Source organism: Cricetulus griseus, chromosome 4, assembly GCF_003668045.3.
Source record: "Cricetulus griseus strain 17A/GY chromosome 4, alternate assembly CriGri-PICRH-1.0, whole genome shotgun sequence".
Classification (NCBI taxonomy): domain Eukaryota; kingdom Metazoa; phylum Chordata; class Mammalia; order Rodentia; family Cricetidae; genus Cricetulus; species Cricetulus griseus.
This window is the reverse complement of record NC_048597.1, coordinates 100,550,086-100,577,585: the sequence shown is the minus strand read 5'-3', so window position 1 is coordinate 100,577,585 and position 27,500 is coordinate 100,550,086. Positions and strand designations below refer to the sequence as shown.

Genomic DNA, 27,500 nt, shown 5'->3' with positions numbered 1-27,500 from the left:
TCGTGAACAAGCGCCCGGTCAAGCTTAAGAACCTGATGCTACTGGTTAAACACTGGTACCGCCAGGTGAGCACCCTGCCCTGCCCGAGAAGCTGCCACTGTCACGGTCATCATCTCTGAGTGCCTATGCTAGTCCCTATCATCACCTCTTTTCAAGTCGGGCTCTACCCTGAGCAGCTTCTAGAACCTTCTCCTGTGAAGGCTAGCTCTCATTTGTGCCACTGACATGAACAAAAAAAAACCAGCTCTGCCCTCAAAGGGGATAAAAGTTAGTATAACCTGGACTGGAATATGAGCAGCCAGGTTTAGGTCACCAAATTCCATGTCCCATGAGGACAGTTTCATGACACTTTATGGTAACAGGATAAAGAAAACCTAAGTAAGCCAGGTGTGATGGCCCATACCTTTATCCCAGCACTTGGTAGGCAGAGGCAGGCAGATCGCTGTGAGTTGCAGGACTGCATAGAGAGGCCCTGTATCAAAAACACTACAAAGAAGAAAAAAAGAAAGAAAAGTCATAGCAGTTCTGAAATACAATGGTGGGTAACAGCAAACAGAGATAGCTTTGCTATAGCCTGATACGCTATTGATAACAATTTTAGCCTTTGGGTTAGTGGAAGCTAGCTGTCAAATCAACACATCCCAAAAGGTTTCTTGTAATAGTCACAGGGATGATAAATCAGATCCAGAGTTGGACAATGAATGGCTGTTAAGGGTGCTAAAGATAAACCCAGGATCTGAACCTTCAACATTCCAACCTCCTCATAATCACTGATGCTCTGGTCAGTCAGTGAAGCAGCCCTGTAGGTGGCCCTTAGTCCACAATCACTGTGTTTTTGTCACACACCTGCCAGAGCCCACACTCGCCACCTGCGGGATGGGTGATGAGATGCCGTGATGGACAGATTGCAGCACCCATTCCTGTACAGCTCCTCATACTCCTTGAGGGAGGCCCCCACCTAAATCTGAGCTTCCTGACTCACAGTCTAACCTGGACAAGTCACAACCCTCCTGCAGACCTCAGTTTCCCCAATCTGTAAAAGCATCATCCAGGCTGTCTTTGTGACCCAGTTCTTCTGAAGTTCAGTTTTACACACCTCCACCTCTCCCTAAGTCCCAAGGGCCAGGTGACCACGTTGACTGATCTCTGGTTGGCTGACAGGTTGCCGCTCGAGATAAAGGAGGAGAGGCAACGGGCACCACTCTGCCCCCAGCCTATGCCCTGGAGCTCCTGACAATCTTTGCCTGGGATCAAGGCTGTGGGAAAGAGGGGTTCAGCATGGCTGAAGGCCTTCGGACCATCCTGAGGCTGATCCAACAGCACCAGTCACTCTGTGTCTACTGGACAGTCAACTACAGCGTGCAGGACCCAGTCCTCAGAGCACACCTTCTCAGACAGCTTCAGAAAGCCAGGTGAATGCACGCTCCCCAGTGCCCCCACAACCCCATCTTCCCCCTCCTTCCTGGAGTCTGTGTACCTGGGAGAGACCATGGTAGGCTTTGGATCATCCATCCCATACCCCCATTCCTCCACCCCCCCACCCCCCTACCCCTGCCTGCTCTGCATTCTGATGAGGAAGCATAGACATTGGTTGTCCCAGAGGACTCCAGAGCCCATTTGATTAGCACAATTAAATGCCATTAGAGTTAAGGGCCCTGAGAGCTCTCTGACTGAGGCAGCTGGCTTGAACTCCATCTAATGTTCCTTTTGGCCCCTCCCAGCTGCTCATCACTGACTGTCCTTCCCTGCCTCCATCTGCTCTGTCCCCAGGCCTCTAGTCCTGGACCCTGCGGACCCCACCTGGAATGTGGGCCAGGGCAGCTGGAAACTGTTAGCTCAGGAAGCAGCAGCCCTGGAGTCACAAGTCTGCCTTCAGAGTGGAGAGGGGACTCCTGTGCCACCCTGGGATGTGATGGTAAGAGACAGCGCCCTGGGGTCACTAGGGCCACTGGAATGACCCAGAGGGTAAAATGCTTACTCACAAGCCTGACAGCCTGAGTTCACTTCCCAGAACCTGAATGAAGGGGGAGGGAGGGAACTGACCCCACAGATGATCTGCAGTGCGCGTGCGCGCGCGCACACACACACACACACACACACACACACACACACACACACACATACACACACACCATGCACATCATATGTCACATAATAAATGTAACGTCTTAATTTTTTAAGGAGAAAGGACACTGGAGTGGTAGGCACTGTAGGCTCCCCTCCAGGTCTCTTCATTGCCAGGATACACCTCCCCAGTCACTAGGAATGCTGATGGTGACAGCTGCCCCTCCTCTGGAGAGCTGATCTCAGCCACTGCCTGGATGACAGTTGGAAACAACAAACTGCCTTTATATAGAGTTCAGTCCTCACCCCAGAGCTCCCTAAGGCCAAAGCCTGTGCCTCACTGAACCCCAGCTTCTCATTGCATCCACCCTCGTCTGCCTCCCTTGTCTTAGCTGGCTTTCTGTTGCTGTGATAACACCATGACTGAAAACAACTTGAGGAGGAGCCAGTATTTGGCTTAGGCTCCCACATCACAGCCCACCACTGAGGGAAGACAAGGCAGGAACCTGGAAGCAGAAGCTGAAGCAGAAGCCATGGAGGAGTGATGCCTACTGGCTTGTTCCTCGTGGCTTGCTCAGAGCACCCAGGACTGCCTGTGCAGGGGTGACACCACGTACAGTGGGCTGGGCCCTCCTACTCCAACCGTTAATCAGGAAAATGCCCACAGGCTTACCTGTGGGCCAATGTGAGGGAACATTTTCTCAGTTGAGGTTCCCTCTTCCTAGGTGACTCTGGATCTTGTCAAGTTGACAAAACTACACTGAGCAGTATCTTCCCTGTGCCCCATCTCTAAGTGAGGCCCCAGTCAAATATTCAGGCTTTGCATTTGGAGAAAACCCAAGACATAAGCTATCTGCAGCTGCGGTCTTAATCCATTTCTGTGACTATAGCAAAAGGCCTGAAGTCAGGCAACTATTGTGGAGAAGGTAGCTCAAGGTTATGGCAGTGGCATGGACTGGGCTGTGCTGAGGATGCCATCGTGGACAGTGTCACAGCTGGGGCAGTGTGTGTTAAAGGAACATAGCATGTGCCAAGAGAGGGTGCCACTGGGCTACTTAGGGCCAGGCTGGCTCTTGTCACATCTCCCTGTCAGAACTCACTCAGGATTCCCTGAGGATTATCTTAACTCCACCTTGAGGCATATTCTACAAGGCTCCACCTAAAAGGCAGCCCCCTCCCCACTGACAATGCCCGAATCTTTGAAAGACAAATCATACCTGGACCACAATCAATACAATCTTACTCCATTTGTTTAACACACAAGATCCACTGAGATGGGGAGAGGTGGCCATACCCATTTAAAGATGAGGAAACTGAGGCTGCATGTCAGTGGTAGAAAAACAGATCTGGAACTCAGGCCCCTCCCATGCCAGCCAGAGGGGAAGAACAGTGGCTATGGGAGACTTGGGAGACTGCAGGAGCATCATCATTTCCTGATGTTGAAGGCCAGCACTTGGGTGTCCCTACTCCAGCCAACCCTGATCATTTCTTTCCGTAGCCAGCCCTTCTTCACCAGACCCCATCTGCAGACCTGGACAAGTTCATCAGTGAATTCCTCCAGCCCGACCGCCATTTCCTAAAGCAAGTGAAGAAAGCAGTAGACACCATATGTTCCTTCCTGAAGGAAAACTGCTTCCAGAATTCTCCCATCAAGGTGCTCAAGGTGGTTAAGGTAAGACCTGGGGAGCTGCAGGTGAGGGGGCTCCTGTGGGCTGGGACCCCCTCTCCAGCCACCTGGTGGGCTCTAGTGATGTCCATGTCTGCAGCAAAGGAACAGGTGGCTGATCCAACTGGAAGCTGGAGAGTGTCCACTTGTAGGCACAGAACAATCCAGGGGCATCCTCAGGGTACCAGGGCTGGCTGTTCTCTCTGGTTCTTGGATCTGCTTTTCTCTTTCTTTTTAAACTAAAACCACTAGAAATTTATCAACAACCCTAGTGATAGTCAACCATCTGATTTCCATGCAAATCTACAAAACTGGCTTGACTGTGTATGTCTTCCCATGTGGCAGCCCTTGGGAGTGCTAAACCTCCAGACAGAGGGGTTCTCTTTTCCTGGGAGGAACATTGCTTGTCTGAGAGAGAGCTTACCTGGCATGCAAGAATCCCTGGGTTCCATCCCCAGCACTGCATGAACTGGGCTTGGTGGGGCGTGCCTGTGATACCCAAACTCCAGAGTAGAGAAAAGACCACCCCTGGGACTCCCTGGCCAGTCAGCACAGCTGGACTGGTGAGCTCCAGGCTAGTGAGAGACCTTGTCTCAAAATAATAAGAATAGTAATGAGATTGATGGAGACACCAGTGTCCACCTCTGACCTCCATATGCGTGCACACACAGGCTGTGGGACATCAAAGGCACTTCAGAGCTCAAGCCTCCTTCCGTGTCCTCCATAGGGTGGTTCTTCTGCCAAAGGCACGGCTCTACAAGGGCGCTCGGATGCTGACCTAGTGGTATTCCTCAGCTGCTTCCAACACTTCTCTGAGCAAGGCAGCCGTCGGGCAGAGATCATCTCAGAGATCCGGGCTCAGCTGGAGGCATGCCAGCGGAAGCAGAAGTTTGATGTCAAGTTTGAGATCTCCAACAGGAAGAATCCCCGGGTGCTCAGCTTCTCCCTGACATCCCAGACACTGCTGGACCAGAGTGTGGACTTTGACGTACTGCCAGCCTTCGATGCTCTCGGTGAGGTTCCCAGACATAAACTGGAGATGGGGAAGAACGCAGGCAGGGTAGTTTCAGGCGGTCCTAGAGACTGTGTAACCAGCCACACATCTATTCATGTCACGGGCATGAGAGACACACAGATTTACCATAACTCTCCTACGGTGTGTGGTGAGGCCCACTATTGATTCCTACAAGGATGCTGGGTCCTGGCTTGGTGATTAAGAGCACATACTGCTCTTGCAGAGGACCTGTCTTGGCTACCGTTCTATTGCTGTGAAGAGACACCATGGCCAAGGCAAAGAAAGCACTTAATTGGGGGTTGCCTTACAGTTTTGGAGGGTTGGTGCATTGTCATCATAGAGGGGTGTATGACAGCAGGCAAGCGCCTGAGAAGTAGCTGAGAGTTTACATCCTGATCCCCAGGAATGGGGGTGGGGGTGGGGGGATCTGGAGTGGGTGTTTGAAACCTCAAAGCTCACTCCCAGTGACACACCTCTTCCAACAAGGCCATACCTCCTAATCTTTTTCTAACAGCCCTACCATCTGGTGACTAAGCATCTAAATATATTAGCCTATGAGGGGGCATTCTCATTCAAATCACCACAGGACCCAAGTTCAGTTCCCAGTGAACACACACACACACACACACACACACACACACACACACACACACACACACACACACACGAGTGGAAAGGAAAGGAAAGGAAAGGAAAGGACATGACTTCTCCTAGGTATGGTGGAGGAGAAAGTTTATTGCAGATAAAAGGGAGAGCATAGCCAGAGGTGGGGACATCTGAGAGAGTCCAGAGTGGACATGTCAGGCTGAGCTGGGCCATGTGGGGAGAGAGGAGAATCGGGTGCAGCAGTCAGGAGGCCAAAGGTACAAAAGAGAGCAGGTAACCAAAATGTCTGGGTTATATAGGGAAGAGCCTCTGGGGGAAGGGCGTCCCCTACCCCAGGCTGGGGAGTTCAGGATACAGGTGGGGTATGCCAGCTATACCCTGAGACAGGTGGGACTTCGGATTCTGGGAGAACCTGGGGGCCAGGTCCACTTTGATATGTTAAATAGGACCTCACTTAGCCTTTGACCCAGGTTTGAGCCTTAACCTGTAGCACCCACATACTTCCTAGATGAGACAGGCAGGCATCTAGATGTTATATGGGCTCTGGTTCTATTTGCATAAACTGGTCTGGTATGCTGTTTAGTTCCTCAGAGGTAGCTTGGTGGTATCAGCCCCCTGCCCCTTGCAGCCCTGCTACTTGAAGGCTTTTTTATCTAATGATTACCAGAGTGCCCTCCTTGAGAGGGATGAATGGGCTTTAGAGGAGGTTAGAGACACCACACCCTAGGCTGACTCTCAGCCAAGACTTTCTCCATGGTGGGCAGACAGGTGGCTGGAAAGAAGCCGGGTAGAGAATTCCACTCTCACGAGGGATTAAGCTGGGCCCTCCCACACCTATACCCTCACTAAAACACCTGGTGATCTCCCAGTGGGTCTCAGATCACCCATAGACATGGGACACTAGGGGTCTCTCAGACCAGCTTTGTAAGCTGGCCCACATGGGCTCCCTAGGAGAGACAGAGTGACTCCAACCATTTCCCACTGTACAGGCCAGCTGAGGTCTGGCTGTAAGCCTGATGCCCAGGTCTACGAGAACCTCATCTGCAGCTACAGCAATGCCGGCGAGTTCTCTACCTGCTTTACGGAGCTGCAGCGGGACTTCATTAGCTCCCGTCCCACCAAACTCAAGAGCCTGATCCGGCTGGTGAAGCACTGGTACCAACAGGTTAGGCACAAGGGCCATTTATTGCCCAAATTCCCACACACGAATTCCCGCACACACATTCACAGTGAGGCTAGGTCCCCAGAACTGTGTCCTGAGTTCTTTCCGTGGAGGAGACAGGAGTCTGTTTGGCCGTAAGCATAGCATGTGAGATCAGTCACATTCCACAAAAACGACCTTGATTTATTTGTCCATAAAGTGGGGTTGAGCCAGGTCTTGTGCAGGCTTGTCATCTCAGCTACATAGGAAGCTGAGGCAGAAAGATAGAAAAGTCAGGGCTATCCTGGGCTACAGAGTGAGCTCAAGGATAGTCCAGCCAACTCAGCAAGAATCTGTCTCAAAATAAGTAATTGGCAGGCTGGAATACAGTTCGTGGAGGGGCGCTGGTAAAAGCTGTCTAGAATGTGTGAGGCCCTGAGCTCCACCCACAACACACCCCCCAAAAAGTGACGCTAACAAATTGTGTCTCTGTGCCAAGGGTTGATACCTGGCCAGTCCCTAAGCACACGGGTGGTTGGTTAAGATTTAGGGGTCCGTCTGTCAATTTTTGGGGTCCCTCTTACGTCTGTGTGAGACATTAGCTATTGTGTTGCCAACATGGACCAGCACATCATCTTTCTCTGGCTTCCCCAGTGCAACAAGATGGTCACGGGAAAGGGCTCCTTGCCCCCACAGCATGGGCTAGAGCTCCTGACCGTGTACGCCTGGGAGCAGGGCAGCCAGAACCCCCAGTTCAACATGGCAGAGGGCTTCCGCACCGTGCTGGAGCTGGTTGGCCAGTACCGTCAGCTGTGCATCTATTGGACCATCAACTACAGTGCAAAGGACAAGGCCATCGGTGACTTCCTGAAGATGCAACTTCAGAAGCCCAGGTTGGTCACCCCCAGACTCCTCTACCTCAGACCCACAGTGCTCACTTCTTCCTGCCTCCTTTTCATCAGCAGCCTCCAGGTTATATAAGCATGTGTTATTCTTCACCTTCTCGCCCACTTCTGAAATGGGGACGGAGATAAGCAAGATTGTCCCTGAAAGTCCATTACACTGACAGCTTGTGGGCAGTGGCAGTGTCTACTGAGAAGAAGTCTGATGTAGGATATACATTAGCTAAGTGATGGTGTCTGCATGGATGCTGGGAGAGTCAGTGACAGAACCAATGCTGTAATTGCTTAGCAATGTCTGCTTCAGCTGTAGAAGGGGGAACAGCAGCACTGTAAGTGATTAGTAATGTCTGCCTGAACACAGCATGAAAAAGTGGTGCATAATGCAACTGCTTTTCCCCATTTCCATCTTTCCTTCCTTCCTTTTTAAGGACTTTTTTTTAATTTTTATGTGTGTAATGTTTTGCCCGCTTATATGTATGTGCACCACGTGTTCAGTGGCCATGGAGGTCAGAAGAGGCACCAGATCCTCTGGAACTGGAGTTACAGAGGTTGTGAGCTGTCTTGTGGGTGCTGGGAACTGAACTCAGGCCTTCTGGAAAAGCCAGAAAGTGCTCTTAACCACTGAGTGATCGCCCCCGTTCCCCTCCCCCACCCCTTTTGAATAGACTGTGTAGCCCAGGCTTCTCTAAAGTCATAGTCCTCAGGCCTCTGCCTTCCGGGTGCTGGAATTACAGGCATGAGCCACCGCATCCCACTCCACTTCTTCTCTACCCCTGCCCTAGATAGAGTGTGCACCTGGGACACAGATGAGTTCTGAGTCCTGACCCTGGGCCCTGTACTGTTAGGTGACAGTGGAGAACAGCCCAGCTAATGTCACAGGTAGACGTTGTGGGGATAAGACTGAGCCTGGGTACAATTGCAGACCCATCATCCTGGATCCAGCTGACCCAACAGGCAACCTCGGCCACAATGCCCGCTGGGACCTGCTTGCCAGGGAGGCTGCAGCCTGCACTTCTGCCCTTTGCTGCATGGACAAGAACGGCAACCCCATCAAGCCATGGCTGGTAAAGGTGAGAGGCATGTGAGGTAGACAATGCATCCTTTGGGAGAGGGCATGGTCATGGGGCAGACATAGGCACCCATAGTCCCTGTGGACCCTGTGCCTCTGCTTCCTGCATGTGGTCTCAGCTATGTAGAAATACTGAGGTAACCAGCATGTCTTCCTTCCCACAGGCATCTGTGTGAAGTCCAGAAAGATCAGTGGTCACACCGGCTGAGAGAAAGTGAACCAGCCCTCAGCATGGGGGACCCAGATATGTGTGTGTGTGTGTGTGTGTGTGTTTGCATGTGTATCTGTCTGTCTGTGTCTGTGTGAGTCTTCATGTATATGTATGTATTTGTGTGTATGTAGGTATGTATATATGTATGTGTGTTTCTGTGTATGCATGTGTATGCATGTGTATGTGTATATGTGTGTATGTATGTGTGTGTGATGTGTATGTGTGTGCCCCACTGTCTCCCATCTGATTGCCTGCTCACCCACCACCATCTCATTCCTCCCCCATTTACCCACCTAGTGGGGCTCATTGACCTCTACTTTGATCATCCCAGTGCCCCAAACTCCCATGCTAGGCACCCTAGGATCCAGACATCTCAGGCTCTGCCAGTCTGCTGTTCAGCTACCCCTGGGCCCTGCCACCACCCCTGCAGCCTTACCCAGCAGCACTCCAGCCCTGCCAAGAAGCAACCTCCTCTCTGGCATCTCTCCACCTGCAGAGACCCACCATCTGTGGTCCAGCTATGTCCCTATGTAATATGACCATGATCACCATGGGGCAGAAACTGTGATGGTGACTACAGAATATCCGAACCCACAGTCATGGCAATGAAATGAGCAAAACGAGTGATAACTGGGCCTTAGGAATGTAGGAGGAACAGGAAGGGTCCCAAGCCTCACTTGTGGCCCCTCCCACTCCCTCAGTAGGTAGTGTCTAGGGAGGGGAGGGTATGTGAGAATCACAAGAGTACAATTTCCCTGACTCAACACCCCTGAAAGTTGAGGCTTTTTGATAATTCGGTACTTAGGAGTCGCTCCTGCAACCCCAACTCATGCTCTGTAAGTAACCCCAATAAACTCATTGACTCACCCACTTAGACTCAAGTGGGATCTTTTCCTCGCTCAGTCATTGTAGCCTGTCTGGGATGAACAGACATTTGCTCACATCTCCCCAGGAAAGGTCATGCCACACCACCCTGCCTCCTGTTGTCTGTTCTTCCCAAATGCAATAGCAACAGGGGCCCTGGTGGGGGCAGGAAGGGGTGGGCTTGCAAGCCCTTGACCCATAAACTTAATTTCCAGAAAGAACCTTCACCTTCACCACACTATGCGTGGACTATGGATGGATGGTGTTTGTCCCTCTCTCCCTGATCCCCTCCAGGGCCAGGGTGATACCAGGCTGTCTCCAGGACGAATGTCTAACTGTCTGTCTTACATGGGGACATGCCTCCAATCCCCTAGAAGAGTCTAAGTGACAGCTAGGAGCTAGGGCAGTGGAGGACAGAGAGACATAACCTATGAATGTCCCAGCCCTGCACACAGGAAGCAGGTAGAAGACTCTGGGGGCAGAGTGGCCACAGCAGGGTCCTCCAGAGAGACCACCTGGGGGGTGGGCATGGTAATGATCCTTCCACTGGAGAGGAACAAGAAACAGAAAAAGGAATCCACGCTTGTCCACCCCCCCACTAGGAATGTCTCAGACAGCCAGGCTCTCTCTGAACCACAGCTGGGGACAGGCCAACAGGGATGCAGGATAGCCAGGATGACAACGCCTTCCTAGTACTTTCAGCCTTGCAACCCTTTCCTGCCTCCTCAGTTTAGCCCACAGTAACCAGCCTGGGTGAGGTGTCAAGGGTCCCCAGGCCCCCTCTCTGTCGCCACCTGTGTCTCCTGCTGTTGGCTCCAGGGAACCCCACTGGGGTTGGTCCCAATTTACCTCACCTAGCCAACTCACTGAGAAAGCAAACCAGACCCTAGATTATGTCTCTTGATGGCTACTGGTCACCATCATTCTCAGAGCTCTAGACTGGTGGTCCTTAACCTTCAGAATGCTTCGACCCTTTAATACAGTTCTGGGTACTCATATGTGGGCATATCGGCATGGGCGGGCCCACCTGGAGATGGACAAAAGAGCAGTGTCTCAATTCCTAAGACCTTTGGAAATATGTATTGTGCGATCATCTTAGGAGACCCCTGTGAAAGGGTTGTTTGACCCCAGTGGGGTGGAGAAACAGCTTGAGAAACACTGCTCTAGACAAATGTGACCAGCAGAGATCTATTTTTCCATGGAACCCAGCAACGGATGAAGTACTGACCTAGAGTCCCAGCCCCTGTCCCCACCACACAGACTCTGGGCCCTCCTATCAGATGGCTCCAGTACTGGGGTGACTGTGAGCTGGACGAGTGAGGAGTGAGGTCATGACCATCTAGGCAGCAGAGAGGCCTTGCTGACCTAAACCCTTCCATCTACGACAGCAGCCAGCATGGTAGTGGCAATATGGATCCATTGAGCTTGATTCAGGCCATGGCCCTGGGGAGAAGGTCCCCATGGGCATAGCTTGGGCTGGTTGAGGATATATATATATATATATATATATATATATATATATATATATATATATCCTGAGTGCTAGGGTTGCATATATATATATGCAACCCTAGCACTCAGGAAGCCAAGGCAGGGTCCCTGGGAGCTGCTAGTGTCCCCTGCAGTCATTTTCTGGCTCACTTAGAGGAACTTAAGAGTCCTTCTGCTTTCAGGGTTCCTGTATGGGAGCCAATGCTTTGTTATGATGACACAGGCACTCATGTGGATGCCAAAGGGACTGGCAAATACAAAGTCACTGTGCCTTTCCCAGTGAGCTTTCCAGGAAACATCTGCAACATAGGACAGCTAAACACAATATCCCATCCTACCTTGAAGGAAGATGCTACAAATAGTCTATGAGAGGCTGAGGCAGGGGGATTACCTGTTCAAGGCCAGTTTGGGCTACATAGAAAGGCTCTGTCTCAAAACTCACACAAAGTAATTGTATTAAATTTGTATTGACAAAATTCCCTTGTTTTTAATTTGATTTTTAAATATTTACTCTGTGTGTGTGTGTGTGTGTGTGTGTGTGTGTGTGTTCGGAAGCTACTCCTCAGAGCACTATGTTCACACAAAGGCAGAAAAGTAAGCCTACATCTACTAGGACACCTGCCTTGCTGTGTGTCTTTGAGCATGTGAGTCCCTCTCTGGACTTTCTCTACACTCAGCCTAGCACTGAGTGCCTCAGTCTCTGGAAACAGGAGAAAAGAGCCAGTTTCCATGAACAGCCTCCACTTTCTATAAAACCAAATTAACTTAGTGGTTAGTGAGCTAGACAGGCTCCTCTGATTTACAGATGGAGGAGACAGAGACACCAAGAAGTCAGTCCTGCACTGAAGTGTAGTGGCATCTCGCCTTGCCAGTGGCCACACCCTTTGGGCATGGTTTCAGGTGTGGATCGGTGGGCACTCTCTTGGGTAGTGGAGAGCATCAGAAGCACAGAGACTGCATCTCCGGGAGCAGGAAGGTGCAGGTACAGCAGTAATTTACTCTTACCTGTGTAAGTTGTTCCCCAATAAAACACCTATTTATCTTTATCTTGGATCTGGTAAACTCATTTAAACCCCACCTTCACTGAAGGATACACATATCTGTCCTCTGGGGAGGTGTCCCCCGAGGCTCTGGAGGTTTCAGGGTTAACCTGGGGTGTCCCTGGGAGTGGCTGGCCAGCAAGAAGCTCCCCCCACCCCCAGCAGCTGCTGGGCAGTGACTCCTGACACTTGGGTTTCGATTTCCTAGGCCAGGCAATTTTGGTCTCAACTTCCTCTATCCAGATCAGGGCAGAATCCCCAGGACCTACAGCCAGCTAGCAACTATGGGAAACTGGTTGGCTGGGGGATCGTCTGAAGAGTTATCTGGGGGATCCTCTGAAGAGTTATCTGGTGGGTTGTCTTACTTAACCTCAGTGCCAGCGCACAAGCTAGAAGAGTTTATCCAGGCAAACCTCACACCCAATGAAGAATGTCTGAAGCTGATAGACCAGGATGTGGATGACATCTCTAACTTCCTGCTGAGCTCTGAGATCACTGTGGTGAGAGTGGCTAAGGTGAGGCCCAGATTTGGGGCCAGGGCTTTGGATCCCAGGAGAGTTTGCTCTCCCCCAATACCCCCACTCCAACCCTGCCCCTGCCATGGGGGTGGTGCTGAGCACTGCTCCACACCAGGCACTTCACAAGGCTTTTCTCCTTCTGAGGACACAAAGGCAGACAGTGCAGGGGCCCAAGCTACAGCCAGGTCATCTTCTGCCTGGCTACATGACTCTGGCAGGCTGCTTCATCTCTCTGTACCACAGAGTCCGGGTCTGCAGAGTGAGGGTCAGCCTAGACCCCTCTTCAGAGTGTTGTAACAGTGAGGCACACAGTGTTCTTAGCATCGATCCTCAGTAAATTGGTGGGGACTGGTTCCATGCACATGTGCACTTCATTGTGTGTCATCTTTGACTCCACATTTGTGAGAGTTTTGTTCCTACAACCATTTTTTGTTGTTGTTGTTGGTGGTGGTGGTGGTGGTGGTGGGTTGGTTTTTTGTTTTTTGTTTTTTTGTTTTTTTGTTTTTGTTTTTTTTTTCCAGACAGGGTTTCTCTGTGGCTTTGGAGGCTGTCCTGGAACTCGCTCTTGTAGAACTCACCTGTTTTTCATTCTTGTATGGTACTCCACTGTATGAAGTGTTTATCATATTGCAGTTTTGAGTTGCCTCCAGTTTGGAGCTAGCATACAAGACACTGACCCCCATGCAAATTAGTGCTGGCAACCTGATTTTAAAATGGTGGTGACATTTGGGGATTTCACTGGACATAAGAAATATCCCTGCCTAGAGCTACAGAAATCCCAAACCTCACACCTGATGCTTCATTCCTTGCAGGGTGGCTCCTATGGCCGAGGAACAGTTCTAAGAGGCTACTCTGATGGTACCCTTGTTCTCTTCGTCAATTGCTTCCATTCATTTGGGGATCAGAAAGCATATCAACATCTACGCATCCACTGGATTGAACAACTGCTAAAACACCATGAGAAATATAATAAGCCAAAAAAGCTTGGGAACATCCTTGAAATCCAACTGTCCGTACAAGGACAGAGTATACTCTTGCAGCTACTTCCAGCCTTTGATCCTCTGTGTGAGTGCTCTGGGATGGAGGGGGGCCCCCAAACTTTCCCGGAGTACTGGGGAACCACAGGCAGAGGCTATGACAGACGATTTCCAAAGTGGGGCTCGTAAACCCCATCTTAGTCACTGTTCGTTGCTGTGAAGAGACATCATGACCAAGGCAGCTCTTATAAAAGAAAGCATTTAATTGGTGCTTGTTTACAGGCACGGAGGGTTAGTCCTTTATCATCATGGTAGGAAATAGACAGGCACAGCACAGAGCAATAGCTAAGAGCTTTATATCCTGATCCATAGGCAAGAGGAAGAGAGTCACTGGGCCATGTGTGAGCTTTTGAAACCTCAAATCCCATCCCCAGCAACAAGGATGTCCTCTGACAAGGACACACCTCCTAATCCTTCCCAAACAATTCAACTGGGGACTAAGCATGCAAAAACATATGAGCCTCTGGGGTCACCACCAAAACCCCCAACAGAGAAGAGCCCTCCACCCTGGGCATACTCTATCTAGAACTTCATTCTCATCTCATTTACTTTGGATAAAATGTTCTAGACTCTTGGCTCTAAAGTGGAGCTTGTATAGGTGAGCAGGTGGATGGATGGATGAAGGGTGGATGGATAAATGGCAGGGAAGAAAGTGAACAGATAGATGGAAGTGGATAGCTGGGTGCTCACTTGATGTAGGTATGGGCAGAGGGATGGATGTGGGAGATCTGTGTATGTGTGTGAGGATGTATGGATGGATGTGTGGGTGTATGTGGAGGAGGGGAAATGGATGGATGCATGCTTGCATGGATGTAAGGATGGTGGACAGATGGGGAAACGGATTGATGCATTTCTGGATGGATGGGCGTGTGAATGTGTGGACAGACAGACAATGAACTGATACATGTATATATGCCTAGGTGGATGGATGGAAGTCAGGTTGTATAGACAGATGTAAAAATGGATGGATGTAGGAATGGACAGATACATGGATGGGAAAACAAAAGGACAGGAATGTGTGGTGGCCATGCTGCCAATGGTGGACTCAATAAGTCTGACAGCCCAGGACTTCTGAGTTGGAGGCTAAGGTGCCTCCATTGTCCACAATTCTGAGGAACTTATGGATTACTGGGACCTTAAATACCCACCACCTGACCATTTTCTGACAAGATGGAGATGTACACACGCCCACATGACAGCATTCTCGGGAAGGTGGTCTGGGTTAGAAAATGTGCCACCGTTGCATGAATCCTTCTCATCTGTTAGGGTTGAAGGTAAAATATGTTTGAGCACTTGGTCCCAGCTGATTTGGGAGGGTGTGGAGCCTGTAGGAGAGGGAGCCTCACTAGAGGAAGTGGGTGACTGGGAAGTGAGCCTGGAGGGTGGTAACCCCAACCCTGTCTCCAATCCTGACCCCAGTTCCACTTCCAATCCATTTCCTGGTCCGAGGAGGGAGAATTCAGCATCATGTTCCCCGGGCACGATGGCTGTGCCCTCAGTGAGCCAAAAGAAAGCCTTCCCTTGGGGCTGGAATGATGGCTCAGAGGTTAAGAGCACTGGCTGCTCTTCCAGAGATCCTGAGTTCCCAGCAACCACATGGTGACTCACAACAATCTGTAATGGGAACTGGTGCCCTCTTCTGGCCTGCAGACAGAACATTTTATACTAAAAGCAAGCAAGCAAGCAAGCCTTCCCCCTTCCGTTGCTTCTGTCAGATGTCCCCTCCCAGCTGCCAGAAAAGTAACTGATACATGACCCCATGGGTCCCTTTGTCACCAACTCTAAGATCAGAGCAACTAGCTTCCAGCCTGGCAATAGGAGACCAATCCACCCACTGCTGAAGGCAGATAAAGGAACTATTCACATGTAGTACCCAGGTACTAACAACAGGTGGCGATAGAGCTGAATCGTCCAAATCAAAGACCTTTTTTTGTTGTTGTTGTTGTTACAAGGAAGCAATAAATGTTGCCTTTCTAAGAAAATAAGACCCTACAGGGGGATTTCATAAATCGCTTCCTTTACTATATAAAAACCCAACTAACCTGGTCTACCTGTCTTTATCAGGTTAGATGGGCTGCTGTTGCCATGGTTTCTTTCCCCAGGACCTTTAACCCCAAACTGGCTCCAGCTTATTTGACTTCAGGTTGTTTCCCTCTTAGATAAGAGGTTTATAAGACTTTCATGTTACATCATTGCATAAAAGGCTTCAAATGTGCCTGGTATACAGTCAGCTTCCCACTGCTCTCTCCCATCAGGCTTTGGTGAGAATCCCAGCTCCCAGGTCTATCGGAATCTCAAAAGTTCCATGGATCAAGTTAGAGCAGCACCCGGTGAGTTCTCGGTCTGCTTCACCACACTACAGGAGCAGTTCTTCAAGAGATATCCCAGGAGAGTGAAGGATTTGATCCTGTTGGTCAAGCACTGGTATCAAGAGGTAATTTGTGTTGTTGCCTTGTTTGAAGAGAGTCTCGGATTGGCCTAGAACTCACTATGTAGACCAGGCTGACCTCAAACTCACAGGCTGCTCTGCCTCCCAAGTGCTGGGACCAAAGCCATGTGCCACCACACCACACTGTTACCTTTTTGATTGAGATCATTCACAGCAAGCAAATTTCAACGATAATAACAACATACTTCCATCTAATCTGATCTCCTTTTCAGCCACAAACCAAAATAAGAGTACTTTCTCAACCCAGGGACGGGAGATCGAAGTCAATTCAACAGGTTTAGTGGCAAGCACCTTTCCTCACTCAGCTCTCCCTTATTTTCAAATACTATAAATGGATCATATTGCACATAGGTGATAGCTTCCTTGTTTAACTCCATGTTTGAGAAATCCAGCCAATCATTACATGGCAATGGTTTTTCATTCCTATCTACTATTCCATTATAGTAATATACCCATGTTTTATCTCTCTGCTGCTTTTTGTCCTATGGGTAATTTCCAGGATGTAGCCTCTGTGACTTGGGTTACTGTTACTGGGGTGTCCTCTGATGTGTCTTTTGTAAACTTAAGGCCTTATTTTTCTTGGGTAAATATGCAGTAGAATCTTAGAGTCTCAGACACAGCCCCAGACAGCATGTATATATGTGTTTATATTTGCATAAGTGGACTCCATATGAAATATAGTGAAGAGTATTTACTTAGCTTTAATAAAAAATGCCAAATAGATTTTTTTTAAAAAACCACTGTACTGGGGCTGGAGAGAAGGCTAAGTAGAAAAGTACACACTGTGCAAGCTCAGAAAATCCCTACTACCTATGTAAAGCCAGGAGTGGCAGCCTATGTCTGTAACTCCGTGTTCAAGAGGCAGACACAGGCTGATCTCCTGTGCTCACTGGCCAGCCACTGCAGCCAATCAGTGAGCCCCAGGTTCAGTGAGAGGCCCTGTTCCAAAAAATAAGGTAGAATGACTGAGGGAGATACCTGACCTTGACCTCCGACCTACTCACACACACATTCACAAATACAACTCACACTCATACATACATGCACACACATACCTTCACACACTGACACACACACATTCACACACATATTCACTCACACAAAGCACATACATTCACATTAACACATTCATGTACATCAACACTCACACACACACATACACACAGTCACATATGTTCATACTCACACATTCATACACCTACAGACACCCACATTCACAATCACACATACTCACACACACATACATCCACACGCACCCACAACCCATACACACATACACCCACACCCATACTCACACACACTCACACGCACACCCTGTGAGCAGTGTGAGTGTTCCAGGTGTTCTTGCCGCACCTTTGTCAGTATCTGATGGTACTGTCACCTTGACTTCCAGGCATGGGGTATAGTGACATCTTCTAGGCTCCGGCTTCCTGATGGTCTTGTCTTCTCTCACAGTGCCGGAAGAGGATGACGTCCCCATCTCTGCAGTTGTTGTATGCACTAGAGCTGCTCACTGTGTATGCCTGGGAACAAGGCTGCCAAACTGAGGACTTTAACATTGCAGAAGGCATCAGGACTGTGCTGGGACTCATTAAGCAGTCATCAAAGCTGTGTGTCTACTGGACAGTCAATTACAACTTTGAGAATGAGACAGTCCGCAATACCCTTCTGTGTCAACTCAGGACCCAAAGGTACCCAGCTTCTGATCTGCAGCGGGCTCTGAGCCCTTGCTGACATTAGGGGGACAGACCTAAGGGTTTGGGTGGGAGGAGGACCTGAATCTGCAAAGGAGATTCAGTCAATGCGTTCCATGTCCTAAACCATGGTCAGCTTTGTCCCCCCTAAAGCCTGGAAGAAGGGACTGGAGGAAGGGAAGGAGTTCACAGCAAGGAACAGTGATACCTAACATCTCTGAGACGAGAAGGATGAGGAATCAGTGTGTCTGGGTGCTGCAGAACCGACAGCAGCATCTCCTGCGTGCGTGCGTGCTTGCGTGTGTGTGTGTGTGTGTGTGTGTGTGTGTGTGTGTGTGTGTGTGTGTGTATGCGTGTGGAAGCCAGAAGTTGGTATCAGGTATCTCACTCTTTGCTTTATTTTTAGATTCCTTTATTCTATGTGTATGTGTGTTTTCCCTGTGTGTGTGTGTCTAAGAACCACATGTATGCAGTGCCTATGAAGGCCAAGAGAGGGTGTCAGACTGGAGTTACTGATGGTTGTGGGGCCTGGGACTTGAACCTAGGTCTTCTGCCAGAGTACCAGAGCTCTTAACTTCTGAGGGATCTCCCCGGCCCTTCTACCTTATTTGTTGAGTCAGGGTCTCTCACCGATCAGAGTCTCTCACTGATTTTCACCAATAGACTAGACTGGCTGGTCAGTGAGCCCCAGGCCCCAGCATCTGGTTTTTATATGAGTCTTGGGGGTCCCCAACTCAGGACCTGTTTGTGAGGCAGGCATTTTACCAACTGACCCATTCCCCAGCCCACCTTCATTTCAATTAAAGTTTGTGTGTCTGTGTGATTGTGTACCTGCATACACATCTGTGTGGGTGTACACCTCTTTGCACATAGAGGCCAGAAGAGGATATGGGGTGTCTTCTGTCTATTCCTCTGAGGCAGAATATTTTCTTCAATCTGGGCTCTGGCTTTCTCAACTAGGCCGGAAGCCAGCAAGCCCCAGAGATCCCCCATGTTGTTATGTGGGCCCCGAACTCTGGTCCTTATTACTTCGCACTTATAAACACTCTTAGTTTCTAAGATATCTTCCCATGCCTTCTTTTTATTGGGGGGGAGAGCAGGGGACAGGATCTCACTGTACAGCCCTGGCTGGCCGGTAACTTACTACGTAGACTAGTCTGACCTTGAACTCACAAAGATCCACCTGCTTCTGTCTCCCAAGTACCAAGATTAAAGATGAATGCTAATAAGCCCAACTCCAATTTCTGATAAAATTCCTAGACCTGTCATCTTGGATCCAACTGACCCAACTAATAACGTGGGCGAAGACAACGACCGGAACTGGCAGATGCTGACAGAGGCGGCCCAGGACTGGCTGTGCTCTCTCGGGCAGAATGATATGCCACCTGCACCGTGTTGGAATGTTCTGGTAAGAGAGTTTCCACGCTGGAGGAGCATCTTCAGGACACTGACCTGAGAGAGTGTGTCTTAACTGCCCATGTGACTACTGTAACACGGTCACACACTCAGTGTGGCTTAAAGCGCATCATCTTCATATTCTGACAGCCATCCCAAGATCCCTCCTGGATCTCAAGATCCTGCCTAGATCCCCGCCTTTCTAACACACAGGCACATGATATGCTCAGCTCTCATGGCTCTCCTACCCCATCTTTTAAAAATACTAAAAATATTTTTATGTTGGGCAGTGATGGCACAAGCCCTTATTCCTAGCAATCAGGAGGTAGAAACAAGAAGATCTCTATGAATTCCAGGACAGCCAGGATGGTTATACAGAGAAACCAGGTCTCGTGTGTGTGTGTGTGTGTGTGTGTGTGTGTGTGTGTGTGTGTGTGTGTGTGAGAGAGAGAGAGAGAGAGTGTGTGTGTGTGTGTGTGAGTGTGTGTGTGTGTGTGTGTGTGTTTGTGTGTGTGTGTGTGTGTGTGTGTGTGTGTGTGTGTACAAGAGTCTTTGCCTGAATGTATGTTATATCACATGTGTATAATATCCACAGAGGCCAGAAGAGGGTGTCAGATCCCCTGGAACTGGAACTGGAGGTACAGACAGTTGTGAGTCACCACATGGGTGCTAGAATTTGAACCTGGATCCTCTGACAGAACAGAGAGTACACTTAACCAATGAGCCACTCTCAAGTACCTACCATATCTTTTATCTCTGTGTTGTTATCTTACTAGCCTGATCTTCCAGACCATGAAATCCCCCCTCTCTTGACAACTGCTTCAGTCCAGGCCCAGGGACCTACATGCAAGGAGGAATGAGCATTTCAGTCACTTACATATGTATGTATATACTCGCATGTAACATGCACACTCACATATAAGCTCAAGTCTTGGCACCTGGAGCCTCACACTGTCACAGATGCATGCACAACGCTGAAACTTAGGCATACACTCACGTTTACACTAACCCAGGCACATACTCACACATGCAAACAGAACACGCATTCTTCAATATTCATGCTCAGCCTTGCACACATGTGCATTCCTGTGTGTACACTTGCATACGCTACATGCTCACACATACACATGACACATGTATGTAGGAGCTGGAGCACTGAAGATGCTGCCGCTGTCAAGAGGCTGCTAAGGTTCACAACATCAAGGGGCACCAAGATCAGCCTGACTGCAGAGCTAGGCATCGCTCTTGTCCACAGGCGGCTGCACCGCTCTCTGATAATGCTCTCCAGGAAACGTATCTACTGAGACTGCTCATCATCTGCACTCCCAGCTGTTTAAAAAGTGTAGCCTAAATCTATAAACTTATGGTTACAGCAGCGTTCAATCCGGTGCAGTCTCACAGAGCTGGAATGGTGACACCTGAAGCCTTGTTCCCTTTTCAAGCTTCTTGAGACTGTCATGTGTCCTGGTTCCTTCCTCCATCTTCAAAGCCATTAGCCCAACACCCTTCAGCCCCACCTCTCTGCATCTGAGCTCACATCTCCTTGTTCAAGTTTGACCCTCACACCTACCTCTTGGAAGGTCCTTGGGGATCTCCTCATGCTAGCCTAGGGCACCTCCCATGTCTGCATCCTCTCAAACCCCTCAGAAGGATCCATGTCTCTCCCAAGTAACCCATGAGAAACCAGAAGAGTTTTTGCTTGGTGGGAGGGGGGCAGAAGAGTAGGTATTGCCCAGCATCTCAAGAACATTTTTAGAGAATATCTGTGCAAGGCAGGAAGGTCTCTGCCAGAAAAGTCTCTGCCCACAATTTGGAAGGAGGCTGGCAAAAGGACAGAGGTGAGTTTTGTGCTGGCTTTTGGGCAGAGTCTACCAAGTTTCTCTCCTCCCCAGCCCACACCACTCTTCATCACCCCAAGCCACTTACTGGATACGTTCATCGAAGACTTCCTCCAGCCCGATGAAACATTCTTGAACCAGATCAAAAAGGCTGTTGACATCATCTGTACATTCCTTAAAGAGAACTGCTTCCGACACTCAAGCACCAAAGTTCTGAAGACTGTCAAGGTGAACTCTAGCCCTTGACCCTTTCCAGCTCTTGGGAGCTAGGGAGACAAGGGTGACAGGAGGCAGAATATCACCTTCTCTTTCTCCCTAGGGAGGATCCACCGCCAAAGGCACGGCTCTGAAGTATGGATCAGATGCTGACATTGTCGTGTTCCTCAGCTCTCTGGAGAGTTATGAGTCTCAAAAACAGGAGCGCCCACAGTTCGTCCAGGAGATCCGGAGGCAATTAGAAGCCTTCCAGCAGACCCAGAAACTGGAGGTGAAGTTTGAGGTTTCCAAGTGGAAGGCCCCCAGGGTGCTGAGCTTCACCTTGAAATCCAGGAATCTGAACGAGAGTGTCGACTTTGATGTCCTGCCTGCCTATGATGCACTAGGTAAGGGTGCACAGGCCCTAGCTCCTGATAAGATCTGCAAAGAGCAGAGGGAAAACCAGGAAGGGGTGGGGAATGAGCTGTAACTGTCTCCCAGACACCTGCATGCAATTCCATTCTCAGGTAAACAGTCCAGGCAGCCTCTAGGAGCTGTCTGCTCTGTTCTCCATGGTGTGTCGGGGATGGCACATATAGTTATATGCACACTATAGATAACATCCTTCATTTCCTCAGTGGAGAAGGGAATTACAGAAGAGAACATGGGGCCTTTGTGAGATAAGAGACAGGATATTGGGTGCAGAAAACTCCTGTCAGAAATCCCATGCACAGGTGAGAGATACAGATGGACAAAAGACCTGGATGTAGGCTGGGGAAATGGCTATGTTGTAAGAGTGTCAGCCGTTCAGTCATGGGGGCCTGAATTTTATCCCCAGCACCTGTGTAAAAAGCCAGGTTCTGCTTAGGGCACACTTGTCACCCCAGTGCTGCCTGGGGAGGGGTGTGGGTTGAGAGAGAAAGGGTCTAGCTGAATCAGACAGGTTCAGTGGGAGACCCTGTGAGGATGGGATAACATGAAGGATGATACAGCAGGACACCCAGCAGCCCCCTCAGGCCTTGTGTGGAACTTAGAGGGGAAAAGGGTTTGCTTGGCTTACACTTTCAGATCTCAGTCCATCATGGAGGACCATGAAGGAGGGAAGTGTCAGGGCAGAAACTCAAGGCAGGAACTTGAGCAGAAACCATGGGGGAGCACTGCTTGCTGCCTCACTCATAGGCTTATGCTTAGCTAGCTTTCTTATTCAGCCCAGGACCACATGTCAATGGAATGGTGCCAACTAGTGGGCTGCCCCTGCCTGCATCAATAACAACTTCTCAGATTTACCCTAGGCTGTTTCCTTCTCTCTCTCTCTCTCTCTCTCTCTCTCTCTCTCTCTCTCTCTCTCTCTCTCTCTCTCTGTCTCTCTCTCTCTCGTCTCTCTCTCTCTCTCTCTCTCTCTCTCTCTCTCTCTCTCTCTCTCTCTCTCTCTCACACACACACACACACACACACACACACATACACACACGAGCATGAGCACGCACATACAGAGGCCAAGCTACTGTGTGTGTGTGTGTGTGTGTGTGTGTGTGTGTGTGTGTGTGTGTTTGCATGGGTGTGTGTTTCCTATATTAGAATTATGAAGACTCTACGATCTTCCACTTAGTGGTTCTTGGGAACCAGGTGTAATCAGGGAAAAAACCTTTGCTTAGCATGTGCAACTCTCTGGGTTCAATATCACCACCTCAAGGTAAAGCAAATAAAACTCTTAACCAGTATTTGGGGCTGGAGCTGAGGTTAAAGCTCAGAGGCAGATTACTTGCCTAGCATGCTCAAGACCCTGGGTTTGACACAGCCCTCCCCCACTGCAAACAAAAAACACCTGTTTCAATTTCTCTCAGAAAAGAGACAGGAGTATATAGAATGGGATTCAGTCCACTTTTGTTTGTCTGTCTGCTTTTGAAAACCATTTTAGTTTGTCTTCTGTTGCTGTGATAAAACACTGGCCTAGCTGGGCTTTGGTGGCACACCCCTTTAATCCCAGCACTTGGGAGACAGAGGCTGGCAGAATCTCTGTGAGCTCGAGGTCAGCCTGGTCTACAGAGTGAGTTCCAGAACAGCCAACATCATTACACAGAGAAACCCTGTCTCAAAAAAACAAATACATGAATAACTAATAAGGTTTTTGGAAAACCACACTTCTGAGGTCTGTGGACATATATTCATTGGTAAAGATTTTGTGTGACATGCCTAAGACCTGGGTTCAACCCCCTGTAGTGCATGACAGTATACACTTGTAATCTCAGCACTTGGAAGGTGGAGGCAGGAGGACCAGAAATTCAAGATCATCTTTGGCTATGTATCAAGTTTCAATGCCAACCTGGGCTACATGAAATCCTGTCTCAAAAAAAATTTTTTTTACTCTGTTGTTTACCATACCCCTTAGGATCTAATGGACATTTTGCTCCCATGTTAGGTCAACTGTATTCTGGCTTCACCTCCAGGCCCAAAGCTTACAAGGAGCTCATTGAGTTGTATAGATCATCGGACATCTCCGGAGGAGAGTTTTCCACCTGTTTTACAGAGCTACAGCGCAACTTCATTGAACCCCGGCCCACCAAACTGAAGAGTCTGATTCGCCTGGTGAAGCACTGGTACAAACAGGTCAGCCAGCCCCTGCTATGGCCAATGTGGTGGTTGTTTTTACCAGAAAGCTAGGACACAGACTTTGCCAAGGGTCCTGAACACCCAAATCCTCCCATGCTAGGGGCTGGGCCTCTTTAGGGAAGCTGTCTCCCATGAAGCCATGGGTCTTCTGATTGTATTCCGCTACTCATGATATTTGGGTCAGGCCTATGGGCCTCCTAGCATCAGAGCCATGTATGGATTTGAAAGTCTTAAAAATTAGCAAAGAAACATAGCCCAGAAACTAACCAAGGCTACTACTATGACTTAGTGCCTGGAATTTACCAGACGCCAGCAATTACTCCCTTACAAGGCCATAAGATAACTGGGTCCCAAGAATTCCTAGATGGCCACCCTCCCCGAGGGGCTCATGAAGGAAACAGATTGCCCCAACGGCCAATGTATCAATAATTAACAGTTAAGGGTCCCTATGAAACAAAGAGACAGCAATTACTCCCTTACAAGGCCATAAGATAACTGGGTACCAAGAATTCCCAGATGGCCATCCTCCCGGAGGGGCTCATAAAGGAAACAGATTGCCCCAATGGCCAATGTGTCAATAATTAACAGTTAAGGGTCCCTATGAAACAAAGAGATAGCTACCATTTGCTCAGGCAAGATTAGTTAGCACATCCTGAGGTCTGCAGGTTTTCAACTGGTGGGTCAGGAGGCCATCTGATTCCCAGCCCTCCCCTCAAGACAAAGGTCCTCCTAGGAACCCATGACTCTGGTCACATACTCAATGGACAGAGAGTCGAGGCCCCTCCCTAAGCTTGTGGGTTTTGCCTTTAAAAACGCCTGTGCCTGGGGGACGGGGCTGCTCTCTAGCCTGCATGTTGAGAGAGCCTGTTTGTACAAACGTCCACCTTTCATTAAAGCTTCTAGCTGTTTGCATCAAGTTTCTGCCTCTGCATGGTGATTGGGGTGGCCACGGTCCAGGGAAAAGATCCTGGAGGCCTGAGCTTCCGGGCGTCTTAAAGATTATTCTCACGCTGGCCAAAGAATTCAGCAGCAGCTAGATTTCCCTGAGAAGTATAGATGTAAGTTAAGGTGTGTGACTCCGGTTGTCAGGACAGCAATATAGACACCATATTGTCTCTCAGAAGGCAAGATGAAGCTGTGGCTGAGACTGGCGTCATCACAGGTAGCCTGAGACATAAGGGCTGGGGAGCTCTGGTTTGAATTTCAGCAAGTCAGGTGACTCCCTCATGCCCCACCCCCAATCAGTCAGTGGTTACATTGTTGTCCAAACACAAGGCACAGTGTGTGCCACCCTGCCTGTGGCTGAATCTAGCACGCTTACCTAGGACTCAGGATCTTCCTATTTCAAGTTCTACTTCATAATCTTGCTGCCCTGCTGCAACCCAAGCAGTCCATGAGACCAACTGGCCCCCTCTTGCCTGGCCAAGGTCACCTGACATATCTATTCTCCCCATCAGTATGAAAGGAAAATGAAGTCAAAAGCATCTTTGCCCCCAAAGTATGCCCTGGAGCTTCTCGTCATGTATGCCTGGGAGCATGGCAGTGGCTTAGAGGATTTCGACACTGCCGAAGGCTTCCGGACGGTCCTGGACCTGGTCATCAAATACCCACAGCTCTGCATCTTCTGGATGGTCAACTACAACTTCAACGAAGAGCCGATGAGGACATTCCTACTGACCCAGATCCGGAAAAAGAGGTGTCTGTGCCCCAGCCTCCCAGCCTCCCAGCCTCCCACCCTGTTGTGAATTAACCCGATTCCCTTCTGTGCTATTTCTTCCATGACCTGGATTCTTCTTCCCAGTATCTGGTTCATTCCCAGTGTGAAATTGAGAGAGGAGCTGCCAGAGAGTAAACCCAACCTCGGGAGTGGGAGGGACTTACCAATCAGAAGGGGGAGGAGTTTGCCCACCAGGAGTGGGAGGGGCTGGCCAACCAGGAAGGTTTAGAAGCAGAGGATGCCTGCATTGCTTTTTAACTGTTCTGCTGTCTGGAAATGTAAAATGTGTGCGATAGCCTATCTGAGAGTAGTCTGAGGTAACGGGATATCCCTGAGGAACAGCATTGCCATTCCCAGGCCCATGTGTGCACAGCACAGCAAGTCAGAGGTCCACTTTTGGGAGTCAGCTCTCTCCTCCTACACTGTGGGCCCTAGAGGATCAAAGTCTGGTTGTCAGACTTAACATAAGCTCCTTTTACCATTTAGCTAGCCCCTATTATTAGCATCTTCATCAGATCTGCTTTTCTCTTTCAGAACTAAAAGAGTAATAAGGAATTCAGACAGGGTGGTACCTGCCACAGTTCCAACACTTCAGAGGTTGAAAGCTGGAAGATACTTTATTTTATTTTTAGGTTTTTTGAGACATTACACACACACACACACACACACACACAAACCCTCCACACCACCACCCACCAGTGCTGACGTACTTAACAACACTGTACTCTGACAGTCTCTTGAAAGAAGTCATCACTACAATTCACCATGTAAGGCAAATTAACAGCGTTGTGAGGGGTTTTTGGCTTTCAAATATAACAATTCTAGGAAGTTACTTTGATTCAGAATAGATTCAAATGTTTGGCCTGAGCTGGCAAGATACATTGTGTCATTGATCCAAATAGGACCAACCCCAATACTGAGGCCAGAGTTCTTGAAAATAAACAACACTTTCATCGTTTCTATCTCTTCTTCAGGCCTGTGATCTTGGACCCAGCCGATCCCACAGGCGATGTGGGAGGAGGTGACCACTGGTGTTGGCATCGTCTAACTGAAGAAGCAGAGAAGTGGCTATCCTCCCCCTGTTTTGACTCGAAACCAGGACAAAGTATACAGCCATGGAAAGTGCCAGTAAGAGTGCCCTGAAAAAAGTGGGTGGCCTGTCACAAATCCAATCAAAGGGCTTTCTAGCTAGAGTGATTTGGAATTACTGAGCACCCCAAAAAATGAAAACTGTACTCCAAGAGTTCAGTCAGTCATCTCCCCTGCCCCAGGTACCTAGAAACCCAGAGACAGGTGACATAGTGGGGACTGGTCTCTCCAGGAGGGATCTTGCAGCAAGGCTATCCTGTCCTGTCTTTTGTCTAGACAGTGCCTTGTTTCCTATTAGTGCCTTCATGCCAACACCACTCATGTGCCCAATCAAAATGCCTGCAGACACTGTCCATTGTCCCCTGGAGGTAGGGACACCACTCTCTCTGGCACTTACCCTTTGGGACTATCCTCTTTGGCTGATTTTAGCACATGTAGCCTTGAACCCCGAGTGGGATATGTGGACAGTGAAGCTTCCTCAAGCTGCAAGATGGAAAAAGAACAGATAACAGAGAGGGGGGATCCTGAGGCAAGATGCACACAGTGCACATACTCACACATGCAAACAGAAGACTCACGCTTGAATATTCATGCTCAGCCTTGCATACGTGTGCATTCCTGTGTGTACACTTGCATATGCTACATGCTCACACATATACATGACACATGTACTCTCATGTGTGCATGCCCACCCTATACAGCATCTGAGCTGTTACTCTCATGTGTGCATGCCCACCCTATACAGCATCTGAGCTGTAGGAGCTGGAGCACTGAGGATGCTGCCGCTGTCAAGGGGCTGCTAAGGTTCACAACATCAAGGGGCACCAAGATCAGCCTGACTGCAGAGCTAGGCATCGCTCTTGTCCACAGGCGGCTGCACCGCTCTCTG

General features: G+C 49.3%; 2 protein-coding genes across 3 annotated transcripts in view; both read left to right on the top strand.

Annotated features, from left to right (window-relative positions):
* The window catches only part of Oas3 (2'-5'-oligoadenylate synthetase 3), a 19,546-nt gene extending 10,304 nt beyond the window's left edge, over positions 1 to 9,242 (top strand). Inside the window, exons 9-17 of the mRNA XM_035444179.1 lie at positions 1 to 65; positions 1,162 to 1,412; positions 1,771 to 1,915; positions 3,563 to 3,736; positions 4,458 to 4,743; positions 6,341 to 6,516; positions 7,147 to 7,385; positions 8,317 to 8,464; positions 9,171 to 9,242. The exon at positions 1 to 65 is cut by the window's left edge and continues 111 nt beyond it. Of these exons, the coding sequence (XP_035300070.1) occupies positions 1 to 65; positions 1,162 to 1,412; positions 1,771 to 1,915; positions 3,563 to 3,736; positions 4,458 to 4,743; positions 6,341 to 6,516; positions 7,147 to 7,385; positions 8,317 to 8,464; positions 9,171 to 9,242 (1,556 nt within the window). The remainder of the gene's footprint in view (positions 66 to 1,161; positions 1,413 to 1,770; positions 1,916 to 3,562; positions 3,737 to 4,457; positions 4,744 to 6,340; positions 6,517 to 7,146; positions 7,386 to 8,316; positions 8,465 to 9,170) is intronic.
* A 3,037-nt stretch (positions 9,243 to 12,279) lies between these two features.
* Positions 12,280 to 27,500, top strand: part of Oas2 (2'-5'-oligoadenylate synthetase 2) — a 24,817-nt gene continuing 9,596 nt past the window's right edge. The window contains exons 1-10 of one of the 2 annotated variants that reach the window (XM_027414132.2): positions 12,282 to 12,584; positions 13,400 to 13,652; positions 15,880 to 16,058; positions 17,529 to 17,764; positions 19,028 to 19,175; positions 21,055 to 21,228; positions 21,320 to 21,602; positions 23,615 to 23,802; positions 25,263 to 25,501; positions 26,497 to 26,680. In XM_027414132.2, the coding sequence (XP_027269933.1) occupies positions 12,354 to 12,584; positions 13,400 to 13,652; positions 15,880 to 16,058; positions 17,529 to 17,764; positions 19,028 to 19,175; positions 21,055 to 21,228; positions 21,320 to 21,602; positions 23,615 to 23,802; positions 25,263 to 25,501; positions 26,497 to 26,665 (2,100 nt within the window). In that variant the 5' untranslated portion in view covers positions 12,282 to 12,353 and the 3' untranslated portion in view covers positions 26,666 to 26,680. Of the gene's footprint in view, positions 12,585 to 13,399; positions 13,653 to 15,879; positions 16,059 to 17,528; positions 17,765 to 19,027; positions 19,176 to 21,054; positions 21,229 to 21,319; positions 21,603 to 23,614; positions 23,803 to 25,262; positions 25,502 to 26,496; positions 26,681 to 27,500 lie in introns of those variants that run through there. The other variant, XM_027414133.2, reaches the window with a different exon arrangement.